Here is a 14,673-nt window from a genome sequence, read left to right as displayed (position 1 = left end):
AAAGGGGATAGACAGAAGATCTGAAATAGATTTCCCTTGTCTTGAAAACATGTAGATTTGTCAATGATCTGCACATCTTGTTTTCTCAGGGCCCCTGCAGTGAGCTTAAAGAGAGAGAATGGCCTGCAAGGCAAGAAATAATGACAAGTAACATCACTCTGATCTGTGAATGCCAGTATTGATATTTACTTCAGATCAATTGGGGAAAAGTGTCTATCTGAGAAAGTCTGCAAAGAGCAAGTGTTTGGCATTGAGACAAAGTGCAGCATTAGGTAGAAAAATAATAATAACTGCTATCATGTTTTTTTAATTTAGAATAACCACAAGCATATTTACTACCACCCTGAATGTAGAGTGCAGTAATAACCAAAAACCTTGACTAGAATGACATATAAGGTTGGCTGGATATAAATGCTGATAACATTTGTTTTTCTATTTTTATTTTTTGAATACGAAAAGCCAGAGGCACACTCCAACACTCAGACATAATTTACAAACGAAGCATTTGTGTTTAGTGAGTCTGCCAGATCAGAGGCAGTAGGGATGACCAGGGATGTTCTCTTGATAAGTGTGTGAATTGGACCATTTTCCTGTCCTGCTAAGTATTCAAAATGTAACGAGTACTTTTGGGTCTTAGGGAAAATGTTAAAAGTACAATATTTTCTTCAGGAATGTAGTGAGGTAAAAGTAAAAGATGTCAAAAATACAAATAGTAAAGTATTGTACAGATACACCCCAAAACGACTTAAGTAGTACTTTAAAGTATTTTTTACTTAAGTACTTTACACCACTGGTGCCGACAGAGGAGAAATCAGCAAACCAGCAGACAGACACTCAGGGCACAGAGGACCAGAGCTAACCATGCGTAGTCCAGAGGGACAATAGCACTAAGTGTATAGAAATGTCCTGATACTTTCCCAACCAGCGGCTACTACAGGGGCACCACTGTAGTACAATCCTCAGGAATAGACCACTAGTGTCTCCATTTCAAAGAGACACTGACTTCCCTCTCTTTTCACTCCTCCTCTCCCCATGCCTTGTTATATAATATAATCTATCTACTGGTACAAACCACAACCTGATCAATAGAATAAAATTGTTACATTTCATATGGTACAGTATGTATTCATTTGTGGATGTCCATCATTATTTTCGTATGATATGTCACGAATTACAATTTGTATGATATGTTAAGAATTTCAATTTGTTGTGGCTAACGTTAACTAGGCGTTAGAGGTAGGAGTTCAGGTTATGGGTTAAGGTAAGGGTTCGGAGTTAAGGCTATAGTTAAACTCAGGGTTAAGGTTAGGAGTTAGGGTTAGGGGTTAAGTTTGGGTGAAGGGTTAGCTAACATGCTAAGTAGTTTCAAAGTAGCTAAAAACCTAAAGTTGTACGTGATGGGATTCAAACACGCAACCTTTGGGTTACTAGACATTCTCGTTATACACCCATCCATCCTCCATGAGTAGCCTCCCTCCTTTGTAACTATGTTACTATTTTACATCTGGTCTTTGAGGCCAGGCTGATTACTCACAACTCCTTTTGTTTTTGCCTTAACTAACCTTACCAAGCATAACATATCATACTAATTTGAGTGTAACAGATTTACGTTTACTATGTTACATCTAGTGTTTGAGCCCATCCATCCTTTCCGACCAGCCTCCCTCCTTTTGTTTTTAGTTTAAATAACCTTCGGTCTTATGTAACCATACCAAATGTAACATATCATACTAATTTGAGTGTTACAGATTTACATTTACTATGTTACGTCTTTGAGGCCAGGCTGATCCCTCACACCTCCATTGTTTTTGGCTTAAGTAACCTTCTGTGACCATACCAAACGTAACATAACATACTAATTTAAGTTCCACAAATGTACTTTTACTATGTTACATCTAATCTTTGAAGCCAGGCTGATTCCCCACACTTCCAAACAAAATCCAATTCCAGCACATTCTCCATTCTGCTCTTCATTTTGTAAATGAATTACATTGGAAAGGTGGAAAAACAAGCTGGCATGTTTCTCTATGCTCTCTGTCTCTGACCTTTCCATGCTGTTTCTCTGTAGTGAGACTTAATTGTCCAGAGTGAGAGCCAGCCAGCCAGTAGGTCGCACATCATCAACAGACTGGGAATTAAACAGGCAGTGAATCCAGCAATCTGGAGGCTGCCTGGGAGAGAATGGGCTGTTTAGATTCAACGTGGGCCAAATCATGTAAGACAGAGGCCTCTCTGCATGGAAAAACAACTATCCAGTTGGTACAGGGATGGAAAGGGAAGAAGCTTTTAGCATAACTCATTTAAACCCTAAGGGGAGTCAGACAATCAAAGCTCATCAATGTTATTTTTCCTCATTGTGTGTGCAGCTGCTGCAATATATGTCTATCACCACCAGCTGTACATAGATGCATTGTGATTGCAACATTCAGACAGTAAAGTCACATGAGGAATTTCTTTATGAAAAGTTAAAATGATTTATTATGTGTATAAATAAACAAAATTAAGAGACAAAACAATATTGTTTGTTCAATTTACCATGGTGGCTGATGAACCTCAAATATTGAAGAAAAATAATTTACAGAAATAATTTAGCAGAAAAATGAATGGGTTGCATTTACTCAACACTTTTCATTTCCTAGGTCTCATGAACCACCTATAAGTTGAACCTATGATCTTACTGTGGAGACAAATGTTGTCAGGTCTGTCAGGCTGTAGTTGATTTTGATTATGAGGACCAGAGTACCAAATAATCATGTCTGTGTATTTGTCAGGTAAACCAACATGATGACAAACGTGGCCTTCCAGCTTGTTGTATATGTAATTACAGATATGTGGTCCGATTCAGGAAACTAGGCATATGTTGAAAGTCACAACTTCACAGGAGAGCCTTTTGAACGGATTTCTTTAAAAAAAATCTAAATGCGTTTTTTTTTGTCAGAAATGTGTTCTTGGACATGTGAACTTTCATGTGCCTTAATATCAAATCTGTAAATACTGTACGAATAAAATTGTTAAATTACGAGCATAGTTGGTTTAGCCACAGAAAAAGGTAGCAACCTTCCCGCTAGCCATTATTGGCTGAGATGATGAGTGGGCTGGACATGCTGAGAGATAAATTTGAATTGGTCGGTGTTGCATCTTGTGTCTATAAAATGAGCTGCTCGTCATGCATAAATAATAATTTCTACTGCATTTGTTTTGGGAAAGATATTAGGTTAGCCATGGAGAACTGCAAATACAGTATGTTGCTGCTGCTCTCAATAACATTGCTGCCCTGAATTTATCAGGCGCTATCGACAAAGGTCAGTGGGAAAAAGTTTTGATGGACTACTTTCTGGACTACTTTCTAGACAAAGATCATGCCATGCAATGCTGACTATCATTTCATAATACGTTTTGAAATCAGTGAAACAACGGGCCAAACAAGTTATGCAAACTAAACGGATACAACACAGGATGTCTTATAAAAGGGGTTGCAGTCGACCATGAAGCTTTCATCCATACAGGTAAGAATCTAGCTACAGATTCATATATTATAGGTTTCTAATTTTGTCCGAAAGTTGATTTCATTGCAAGCTAAAGCTTCTCTTTTAACTAGCCAGTTGAAGTTCGATGGCTGCTAACTAACAATCAGCCTAACGTTATTTGGTTAACTTTAGCTTGTTATGACAATTGGTTTGTATTGCTAGTAATGTTACTCTATGGATTGGGATTATAGTAAATTTTTCTAGCTAACGTTAACGTGACATGTCTAAACAAAAGATCCCAAGTTAAAGCTTGCAGTTAGCTAGCTGAGGTTAGGTGGCTGGCTTGTTAGCTAACATTAACTTATGTGTATGAAGTGTGTGTAATGTTAATGATTTCTCAGAATGCCATTTCGCATTGCTAATTATAGCCTTGTGTTAGCTAGCTAACATTGAATATATTGGTTAACTTTAGCTAACTATGACAATCAGTTTGTATTGCTAGTTAAAGCTTGCTGTTAGCTAGTCAGCTGACGTTAGATGGCTGGCTAGCTACAGTAGCTAACATTACCTGAATTAACTGTGTAGTGATGTTCTCAGAATGCCATTTCACATCTACTGTATAATAATGCTAAAATACTTGTATCTGGAATTTGTCTTTCAGCATTAATCAGTAGAACACACCTGCCACTAATTCCCAGTCATACAGTCATCAACAAGAGAGCTGGCCCAAGCAAGCAATGGCAGCAGCACAGTCATTATCTATATGAACCATTTCTTCACCAACTACGGAGTTGGGAAAACTCGTGTGGACCTGAGTTGTGATAACTGCAGTGGCCAAAACAAGTTTGTGCTCTGGTATTGTGCCTGGTGGTTCATGCACAAGCTCAACCAAAATCTGGACCTTCACTTCCAGATCACAGGCCGCACCAAGTTTGCCCCTGACTTGTGCTTTGGCCTCATCAACCAACACTTCAGAAATACCAGAGTAAACACTTTGTCTGAGATTGGTGGTGTTGTGAAGTTCAGGGGTCAACATCCCACAGCTGGTTGGACTGGAGGATGGTACGGTGCTGGTGGAAAGCTATGGCTGGCAACAACACCTGACTCTGTACTTCAGGCCGCTGCCACAGATCATGCAGTACCAGCACTTCAGGTAAAAATATTGTTATTTTTACGAGGTTATTCTTATCTAAACTTGGGAGGTGAATTGATGTTGTGCAGGGTTGTAATGTCTTCTGATTTTTTGTTATTCCCTGTCTCACAGCGTCAATGCTCCGGCGCCTGGTGTTGTTGCCAAGAAGTGTTCGGACTGTCAGGACCAGGTTTCAGCTGCTGTGCAACGCTGACATCCTTCCTCCCATAGATTGTCTGCCTGTAAAAGCACCACCTGGACTGGACACAGCTAGACAAACTATCTTTTTGACATGATCAGGGAGTTTCGTGACTAAGAGGCTATGGACATCACGTGCCTGCACCAAAGTCAAGGGCAGGACAGAAACAGACTCTCCGAATATATATTCACCTTGTTCATGCATGGTTTGGACAGACCAGTCATCAGCACTATCTGCAGTGCCTCTATTCACATGACTCTCTCCCAACACACACGCCATACGTTGCTGCTACTTTTTTTATCCTGCTGCTCAGCCACTTTACCCCTGATTGTATGCATATAACTACCGTTATTGTTCTTATACGTACTGTATATTTTATTTATATTGACACTATCTATTTGTGATATTGCTACTATGCAAGTAACCATTTGGCTGTACCGTTTACACCTTCTGTAGAGACCATCCACTTAGCAGAATATTGATATGTTTGGTCGTGACATGATTTTGTGACATACCACAAAATTATCATGTGACCATATCAAGTCTCCACCACTTAAATATATTGCGAATGCATCTGTTTATGTACTGTACATGTGCATCTCACTCAGGTTTCAACTCTGGTTGCATGACCTTCACTTATGTATGGAACAGTATGTGGTAAGTGTCACAGTATATAAAGTATGCTAATGTACTGGTGTGAAGGCATTTGGGCAGTGGTGTAAAGTACTTAAGTAAAAATACTTTAAAGTACGTAAGTAGTGTTTTGTGGTATCTGTACATTACTAAGTATATTTTTGTCAACTTTCAATTCACTACATTTGTAAAGAAAATAAATGTACTTTTTACTCCATACTTTATCCTTTACAACAAAAGTACTTGTTACATTTTGACAGGAAAATTGTCAATTTCAAACACTTCTCAAGAGAACATCCATACTGCCTCTGATCTGGCAGACTCACTTAACACAAATGCTTTGTTTGAAAATTATGTCTGTGTTGGCTATCCATCAATAAAAGATAATACAATTGTGCCGTCTGGTTTTCTTAATATAAGGAAGTTGAAATGGTTTACTTTTGATACCTACAGTTGAAGTCAGAAGTTTACATACACTTAGGTTGGAGTCATTAGAACTCGTTTCTCAACCACTAAACAAATTTAGTGTTAACAAACTATAGTTCTGGCAAGTCAGTCAGGACATCTACTTTGTGCATGACACAAGTCATTTTTCCAACAATTGCTTACAGACAATATTTCACTTAATTCATTGTATCACATTTCCAGGTCAGAAGTTTACATACACTAAGTTGACTGTGCCTTTAAACAGCTTGGAAAATCCCAGAAAATGATGTCATGGCCTTAGAAGCTTCTGATATGCCAGTTGACATCATTTGAGTCAATTGGAGGTGTACCTGTGGCTGTATTTCAAGGCCTACCTTCAAACTCAGTGCCTCTGCTAGACATCATGGGTAAATCAAAAGAAATCAACCAAGACCTCAGAAAATAATTGTAGACCACAAGTCTGGTTCAACCTAGGGAGCAATTTCCAAATGCCTGAAGGCACCACGTTCATCTGTACAAACACCATGGGACCACGCAGCCGTCATAGTGCTCAGGAAGGAGATGCGTTCTGTCTCCCTGAGATGAACGTACTTTGGTGAGAAAAGTGCAAATCAATCCCAGAACAACAGCAAAGTACCTTGTGAAGATTCTGGAGCAAATGGGTACAAAAGTATGTACAGTGGGGCAAAAAAGTATTTAGTCAGCCACCACTTGTGCAAGTTCTCCCACTTAAAAAGATGAGAGGCCTGTAATTTTCATCATAGGTACATTTCAACTATGACAGACAAAATGAGAAAAGAAAATCCAGAAAATCACATAGGATATTTAATTAATTTATTTGCAAATTATGGTGGAAAATAAGTATTTGGTCAATAACAAAAGTTTATCTCAATACTTTGTTAGCAATGACAGAGGTCAAATGTTTTCTGTAAGTGTTCACAAGGTTTTCACACACTGTTGCTGGTATTTTGGCCCATTCCTCCATGCAGATCTCCTCTAGAGCAGTGATGTTTTGGGGCTGTTGCTGGGCAACACGGACTTTCAACTCCCTCCAAAGATTTTCTCTGGGGTTGAGATCTGGAGACTGGCTAGGCCACACCAGGACCTTGAAATGCTTCTTACGAAGCCACTCCTTCATTGCCCGGGCGGTGTGTTTGGGATCATTGTCATGCTGAAAGACCCAGCCACGTTTCATCTTCAATGCCCTTGCTGATGGAAGGAGGTTTTCACTCAAAATCTCACGATACACGGCCCCATTCATTTTTTCCTTTACACGGATCAGTCATCCTAGTCCCTTTGCAGAAAAACAGCCCCAAAGCATGATGCTTCCACCCCCATGCTTCACAGTAGGTATGGTGTTCTTTGGATGCAACTCAGCATTCTTTGTCCTCCAAACACGACGAGTTGAGTTTTTACCAAAAAGTTATGACATTCTCCCAATCTTCTTCTGGATCATCCAAATTCTCTCTAGCAAACTTCAGACGGGCCTGGACATGTACTGGCTTAAGCAGGGGGACACGTCTGGCACTGCAGGATTTGAGTCCCTGGCGGCGTAGTGTGTTACTGACGGTAGGCTTTGTTACTTTGGTCCCAGCTCTCTGCAGGTCATTCACTAGGTCCCTCCGTGTGGTTCTGGGATTTTTGCTCACCGTTCTTGTGATCATTTTGACCCCACGGGGTGAGATCTTGCGTGGAGCCCCAGATCGAGGGAGATTATCAGTGGTCTTGTATGTCTTCCATTTCCTAATAATTGCTCCCACAGTTGATTTCTTCAAACCAAGCTTACCTATTGCAGATTCAGTCTTCCCAGCCTGGTGCAGGTCTACAATTTTGTTTCTGGTGTCCTTTGTCAGCTCTTTGGTCTTGGCCATAGTGGAGTTTGGAGTGTGACTGTTTGAGGTTGTGGACAGGGTTCTTTTATACTGATAACAAGTTCAAACAGGTGCCGTTAATACAGGTAATGCGTGGAGGACAGAGGAGCCTCTTGAAGAAGAAGTTACAGGTCTGTGAGAGACAGAAATCTTGCTTGTTTGTAGGTGACCAAATACTTATTTTCCACCATAATTTGCAAATAAATTCATACAAAATCCTACAATGTGATTTTCTGGATTTGTTTTCCCTCATTTTGTCTGTCATAGTTGAAGTGTACCTATGATGAAAATTACAGGCCTCTCTCATCTTTTTAAGTGGGAGAACTTGCACAATTGGTGCCTGACTAAATACTTTTTTGCCCCACTGTATATCCACAGTAAAACGAGTCCTATATATCGACATAACCTGAAAGTCCGCTCAGCAAGGAAGAAGCTACTGCTCCAAAACTGCCATAAAAAAGCCAGACTACGGTTTACAACTGCACATGGGGACAAAGATTGTACTTTTTGGAGAAAGTACATTGTGTACAAAGTACATTGTGCCCTTTGCTATTTGTTAATTATTACATTTTTTAAAATACAATAGTGCCGTCTGGTTTAATATAGAATTTGAAATTATTTATACTTTTACTCAAGTTTGACAATTTAGTACTTTTTCCACCAGTGGACGTGGCTGGGGGTTATAGCATTTATTTCACATGACCCATCAATTTAGACAAGTGTATCTGGGTAAGCATCATCTTATATTTATAAAATATTTTTATCTGGACATTTTCTGTTTACCTGGAATTTTTCCTTATGTGAATCCTTATAGAGGTGGGTGGGACTGGCTTATGAGGGTGTGAACAATGATGAATGGGTGTAGACAAAGGAGAGCTCTAATAGGTACCAAAACATTCAAAGGCCCTTTTCTAAAAAGTGAGTTTACAAGTGTATCAACTTTCCAAGTAGAATTAATTTCCCATTGTTCCTCAAAAATGTTGTGTATGATATATCATTTTGTAGCTCCAAGTCTCTACTTTTATCCAATGTAAAAATACTGAAAATCTAATTTTGCTACGTAAGACCGAATCCAGGTGGTGAGTCACATATATTACAAACAAAACTATACAGTGTAATGCATAGACATTTCTGCTGATGCCAGTGAAAGCAACACAAGATGAGTTATATAATAATATAATATATAATTCTGACTTGCTGCTTAGAGACAAACTGCAGTGCTGTACCATGATGAGAGAAAATGTATCAGAGAGAATGTGAGAGATAGAGATAGTAGATAGTACAGAGCAGAGAGAACGACTGTGGAGAGTGGAGCGAGACGAGGGATAAAAAAATTATTTGCCACACTGACATATTAAACAGCCTCTCGGAGGTTAATAGAACATTTTAAACATTTCAGTCTGGCAGAAATCTAGCACTGCCTCCTTGGCCCCTCACCACCTACCATAAACAAACAGAAAAACAAGCTCCACAGCCCCTTTATATGACAGACCCGCTTAGCTCAGTCCAGGCCTGAGAGCACCAGCAGCACCAATGAAAACAGAGATGGGCGATGACTCGGTAATGGCTGGTGTCAAGTACTGGGGATTAAAGGAAAAGTTCACTTCTGAACAATGAGAACTACCTCTGACTCTCAGGTCAATGGTGGTACTGGTGAATCATGAATTTGCCAGGCTTTCTGTCCATGTCCTCTATCTTTCATCAGAGAGTGCTGTGCTAATCAAACGGGTGTTGAGGTGGTGGCACAAAAACATGGGAATGGCTAAATGGACAGGGGATGAGAATGATGCATCATGATTCTGGTCAGAAAAGAAAGGCTTGTCTTTTGGCCCTGTGGAGCGTTAACCGGGGCTGTTGCTGCTCCATCCTGCATGGGCCCTAGATTAGTCTCCCCAGAGTGGTGATCCACTCCCCAGAAAGAGGGCTATGGCTGGGAGGTGTGGTTGGAGCAGCTGCTCCAGGGAGGCCCCTATGCTCCCCTCTCACCCTATTAGAGAGCAGACTCTCCCAGTCAGGGCAAGCAGAGCAGGGTGACCTGGCATGGAGCCCAGAGCAGCCAGGCTTGTGTTTGAATAGGACGACTACCTCTGACTCTCAGGTCAAAATGCTGGGTAACCTTTCTACCCAGAGTTAAAAAATGCAGCAGCAGCAAGCAGAGGTGGTTGGTGAGAAGACAAGGTTCCTGTAACCCTGCGTGGCTCATCTGTCTCTGACACGCACCAATGCTTTAAGGTTAGACTCCGGGCACACAGTCTGAATTGGTATGCCCCACTTATCGCTCTTCCTGCTCTTAATGAGGAAGGTTTAACAGTATGACAGTGGGTTTTACAGGCAGACCCTGAATAATGACAGTGTTGCTAATTACCATTACTGCTGACACATGATGTTAGTGTAGTTTGCCTTATGAGTCCACTCCAGAACAGTACAATGTGATGAATTTAACCAGGGCAACCCAGATAGGACTACTGCCAATAGATCTGTCTCCGTTTCCCCATTAACTTTGTCATTCTGTGCTACATTGGCAAGGAGTGCACAGTACACCTTAATCTATCTCAGTCTAGACCAGAGTTTCACTTGCATTAGAACATCCCCATTTAACACAACGAGGAGTTCTAAATGCTGGCAGACAAGCACTAGGTCTCAGAGGTAGAGTGGGAGTCTGAGGAGACATGGCCTAATGTTTGAATCTGTTTGGTCTGGCATCAAGCCTGCTCTGTCACTGGACTCTGACTCCAGCTAGCTACTTCCTTTGCTGTCCTTTTAAGACACAGAATTGCAATTTCTAAACACGCAAAAATACAGCCTGAAGGGGAGCAGAGACCTCACCAACTCTGTCATTTAAACACAACCAGTTCCAGTCTCTCAACTGACACTTATTGTTTCCTCCCCAATAGTTAATTGTGAATCTGCCCTGCAGGCCTGTGTATATGAGTGTGTGACCATTCTCCCATGTTTGTGTGTGTGTGTGTGTGTGTCCCTTCAACACCCACCTCCTCTCCACATTCATTTTCACAGTCTCACTGTAACTCAAGACTTTGAATATTTCATCCAAACCCATCCTTGACATGTCATCCAGTACTGTGGGGCTTTGGAGCAATTAAATGCAACATAAATCTGACAAGCAGACACCTGCTCTTCTGCATCCATGGATCTCCAGGCCTGTCCTCAATCACTCTCCATACAATCTATGTCCTTGAGGCCGTCTAAGGAACATGAGCCTGCAACACCTTTCTAGGGGATATCCGGGGGACAGTGGACTGTTTCCTAGGCTGTAGAACTAATGTAGCTTCGGCAAAAATTAAGATAGATATTTGATCTTCCATGTTTGAAGCTTTTAAAGGGGCTATAGTTTCTTCCCTACAAGGATGATGGTAAAATCTAAGGTTTATGCAGGCATTTAGCTGGATCACTTTCACCATGATATCACATCCCACTTGGATCTATTTGGAGAAAGGTTAGGACCCTTAATATACCCACTCAGCGTCTAGAACATACTATGCAGTCGGACACACCAGACATCCAAATTGCTTTGAGTATTTTTTAAATCTATTTTACCTTTATTTAACTAGTCAGTTAAGAACAAATTCTTATTTTCAATGATGGCCTTGGAACAGTGTGTTAACTGCCTTGCTTTGAGTGTCTGACTCATCGCTGAGGATTATCTAGCAAAAAGCAGCCTCAAACGACATGGCCCAAAGGGTTTGAGCTCCAGACTAACACTCCAGATATTCAGAGAAACACAGTGGAAATGTATGTCAAACTCTACAGTCTAGTGCTAAGTACTGTATGACATGGCATTGAGGTGAATGGTACACATGTGTAATCTAATGTAGTGTATGGCCCTGGTGTCACCACTCTCCTTTGCTGATATCACCCCTATCCTGTGCTGATGTCACCTCTCTACTGTGCAGGAAGTGACAGTGTCATTGGTTCCAGACGGGCACCTTGAGGCGGCTGCACTTGAATACTAAACATGCCCTCAACTGAACTCTCTCAGGTAGAGAAGAAAAGAACAGTGGGGTACTCGGAAACTAACAACATGCAGGGATGGAAGGAAGGGAGAAAGAGAAGGCGAGAGGAGGGGAGGAGAGAGGAGGGGAGGAGAGAGACCGCTAGCATGGAGTTAGCTATGTGGAATAACACCGTAGCAGATCGACCACTGTGAGGGAAAATTAAGGCGGCGGGCTAAAACGCCACAGCTTGTAATTACTGGCCTGTCATTATAGCCCCCCATGGAGAAAAACCCTATTATTCCAGTACACTTCTAAGCAAATACAATAATCAATTCCCCTAGAGCACAGTCATAAAAGCAAATCCCAAGTAAAAAGCAGGTAAGGAGGAGGACTTACAATGGTGAAGTTCATGACCTTTAGTATCCAGATGGTTAAAGCAAGGTTGACCAGGATCAGGATCATTAACAGGAGCACGAAGAAGTAAAGGCAACGTTTCCGCCAGCCATAAATCCCCACCTTGTACACATGTGGTTTCTCTGAGCTCTGGACATTGTTCCTATGAGTGCACTGTTCTTGGGTCATCTGCAAGAGAAGAAGAAGAGGATAAGTGACTTCCTGAAAGTAAAGAAGATGTATTCTGAATCTATCACACTCCCAAAAGCGTACATTCTGGCCCTACTGTTGAAGCCATAGTCAGCCATTGAGTTTGAGCACAATAAAATACAATTTAGTTAGTTTGATTCCTAACTCATTGTCCCATAAGCTTTCTATATCTCCATTACTCTCTCTCTGCACCATCGATGTGCTGATAGTGTCCATAAATGATGATTCTAATTGTCTGCCTGTAAAGTGGGAGAAGACATTGTTCACTTCAAGCACCATAATTATAGCCTTATAACTCTTTACAAAATATAATTTATTGTCTACAATGCTAGGAGTGGCTGGCTCCGACACCAAAGCCAATCACATTTGACAACCACACACATTCACCACAAACTGAAACAAATGACACGAGACAGCCCCTGTGAAAACTCTAAAGCCAGTCAGCAAAAAATGTGATTTTACTGTTGCATTTCAAACAGGACCAAATACTAAATTACATTCAATTAAGTTTTGTTTACCACTTATTGCACATCTCCAGATTGGCATCAATCTTACATTTTCCGAAGTAAACTTTGAGTTTAGTGTAGAACTGTACATACACAGACTAAGAGCTTGATTAATTGAATATGGGGTGTTAGTACTGGCTCGAACCAAGGCTTGCAGACACTGTAGATCTCTAGAACTAGGGCTGGGGACCCCAAGTGCACTACACAAGAGCAACACACAATCTACAATAGGAGGTAGAGGGTTCCTTTCACTGACTCTCACCAGGTGGGCTGGTGATATAACAAAAATGAATGTGGATACAGTTGTAAGCATCCCCAGGTGGTGTGTACACAATACACAGTACAGAAACAAACAGACAGTGAGAGACAGGATCTACACACAGCAGTACTGTATTTCTGTAAAACATCACTGTTGGAGTATTAACCATAACCCTGTTGGAGGCCATCGATAAATCATAACTTTGTGTGGCCCCCTGGAGTGTCATCTTTCTGTACATCAGCCACATAAACCTCATGTCGTATTACACACTGAGTTAGCACAGAGTCAACTCATACACAGAGTCAACAGCGTCATCTCTCACCACACATTCCAGATGGGGAAGAACTCCCACCTACAGAATGATTGGAAAATTTGAGGCAGCTTACAGTTTAAATCATGGTATTTTACACCCATAAAGGGACTGGTGCACAGAAGGAAAAACTGATGCTCCAGGAAAAATACATGGACATTTGGAGGCCCACCAGAGCACTGCCCTATGAGAGCTTCCTCTGACTATATCGCTACTGTCCAACGGAGGGACTCTGTTCTGTTATTAGGAGCCTAAAGAAAGCACAGTGGCACAAAACAAAGTCTGTTTCCGATTAGAGGTAATCCAAGCATTGCTGAATGTTGTTGGTTCTTCTCTCTTGCCAAATCACTGGGCATCTCTCCACTACGCTGTTTTATAAACAACATGTGGATCGGGTACCAGAATCTGTCAACTTCTTCCCCAGTTTTCCATTCTGTCCAAATTTAAGGGGGGGTGTATTATATATGCACAATTATGGGAAGAAAATATTGTGCCATATGCCCTTTTAACTAATTAACATTCACAAGCAGTCCTAATCTTCATTTTCACCACACAAGATTTCTAACATCTATCTTCGCCATATTCTTTGCCTTATTGTCTTATTCCACGGAAACACTGTTCCACTTTACATAAAGTAGCTAAGTATGGCTAATTTATATCGATTTTAAAGGTCGTATAATCACAGTCAACAACTTAAGGAGTGTTGAGTCTGCTCCAAATCTAAAAAAGTGTTCTCTCAATGAGTCATAAGTAACTGAGCTCCAGCTACACAATCAACAGAATTAATTAACTAATGCTGGTCTGAAGCCCATGAAGCCCATCATTAACCATTGAAGTCTGCAGGGCACAATTAATACTTTAAGAGCTCAACATGCTCTGTGTTCATCGTCTCTTATACATACATTAGGAGAGCCAGCTTTTCAAAATGGCCACTCCTTGCTTGTCAAAAAGCTTACAAACCTGATTAAGGAAACTTGGCAAGGTGTGTAAGTGTGTCCCTCCCTGGCTTTTTTTTGGCTTAGAATGCCCTCCAACATAATTAGATAAGATACCTCTGAACATCATTGTCTAATGGTGTTCTGATTATCTCAGGGCCCATGTACTGAAGTTAATCGTTCTGAAGATCAAACCTAAAAAAATCTGTATTCATGTTCAAGAACAGAGGGTGCAATACCAGTGGATTCAAAGACTCAAGTTCAACTTGATTTAAGAAGGAAGAACAACCTGGTCTCAGAGAATTTCGTATAATTCTGTACGACATCCATGATATGTTACATTTGGTATGGTTAGATAAGACAAATGATTACTTAAGGC

The 14,673-nt window shown here is 40.9% G+C and overlaps 1 protein-coding gene across 3 annotated transcripts in view; it reads right to left on the bottom strand.

Annotated features, from left to right (window-relative positions):
• Positions 1-14,673, bottom strand: part of LOC112257895 (delta-sarcoglycan) — a 336,928-nt gene that overhangs the window by 68,300 nt on the left and 253,955 nt on the right. For all 3 annotated transcript variants that reach the window (XM_024431816.2, XM_024431817.2, XM_024431815.2), the window contains exon 2: positions 12,078-12,263. In XM_024431816.2, the coding sequence (XP_024287584.1) occupies positions 12,078-12,263 (186 nt within the window). The remainder of the gene's footprint in view (positions 1-12,077; positions 12,264-14,673) is intronic.

This window comes from Oncorhynchus tshawytscha, linkage group LG09, assembly GCF_018296145.1.
Source record: "Oncorhynchus tshawytscha isolate Ot180627B linkage group LG09, Otsh_v2.0, whole genome shotgun sequence".
In the NCBI taxonomy this organism is placed as follows: Eukaryota; Metazoa; Chordata; class Actinopteri; order Salmoniformes; family Salmonidae; genus Oncorhynchus; species Oncorhynchus tshawytscha.
This window is presented reverse-complemented; position numbering and strand designations above follow the sequence as displayed.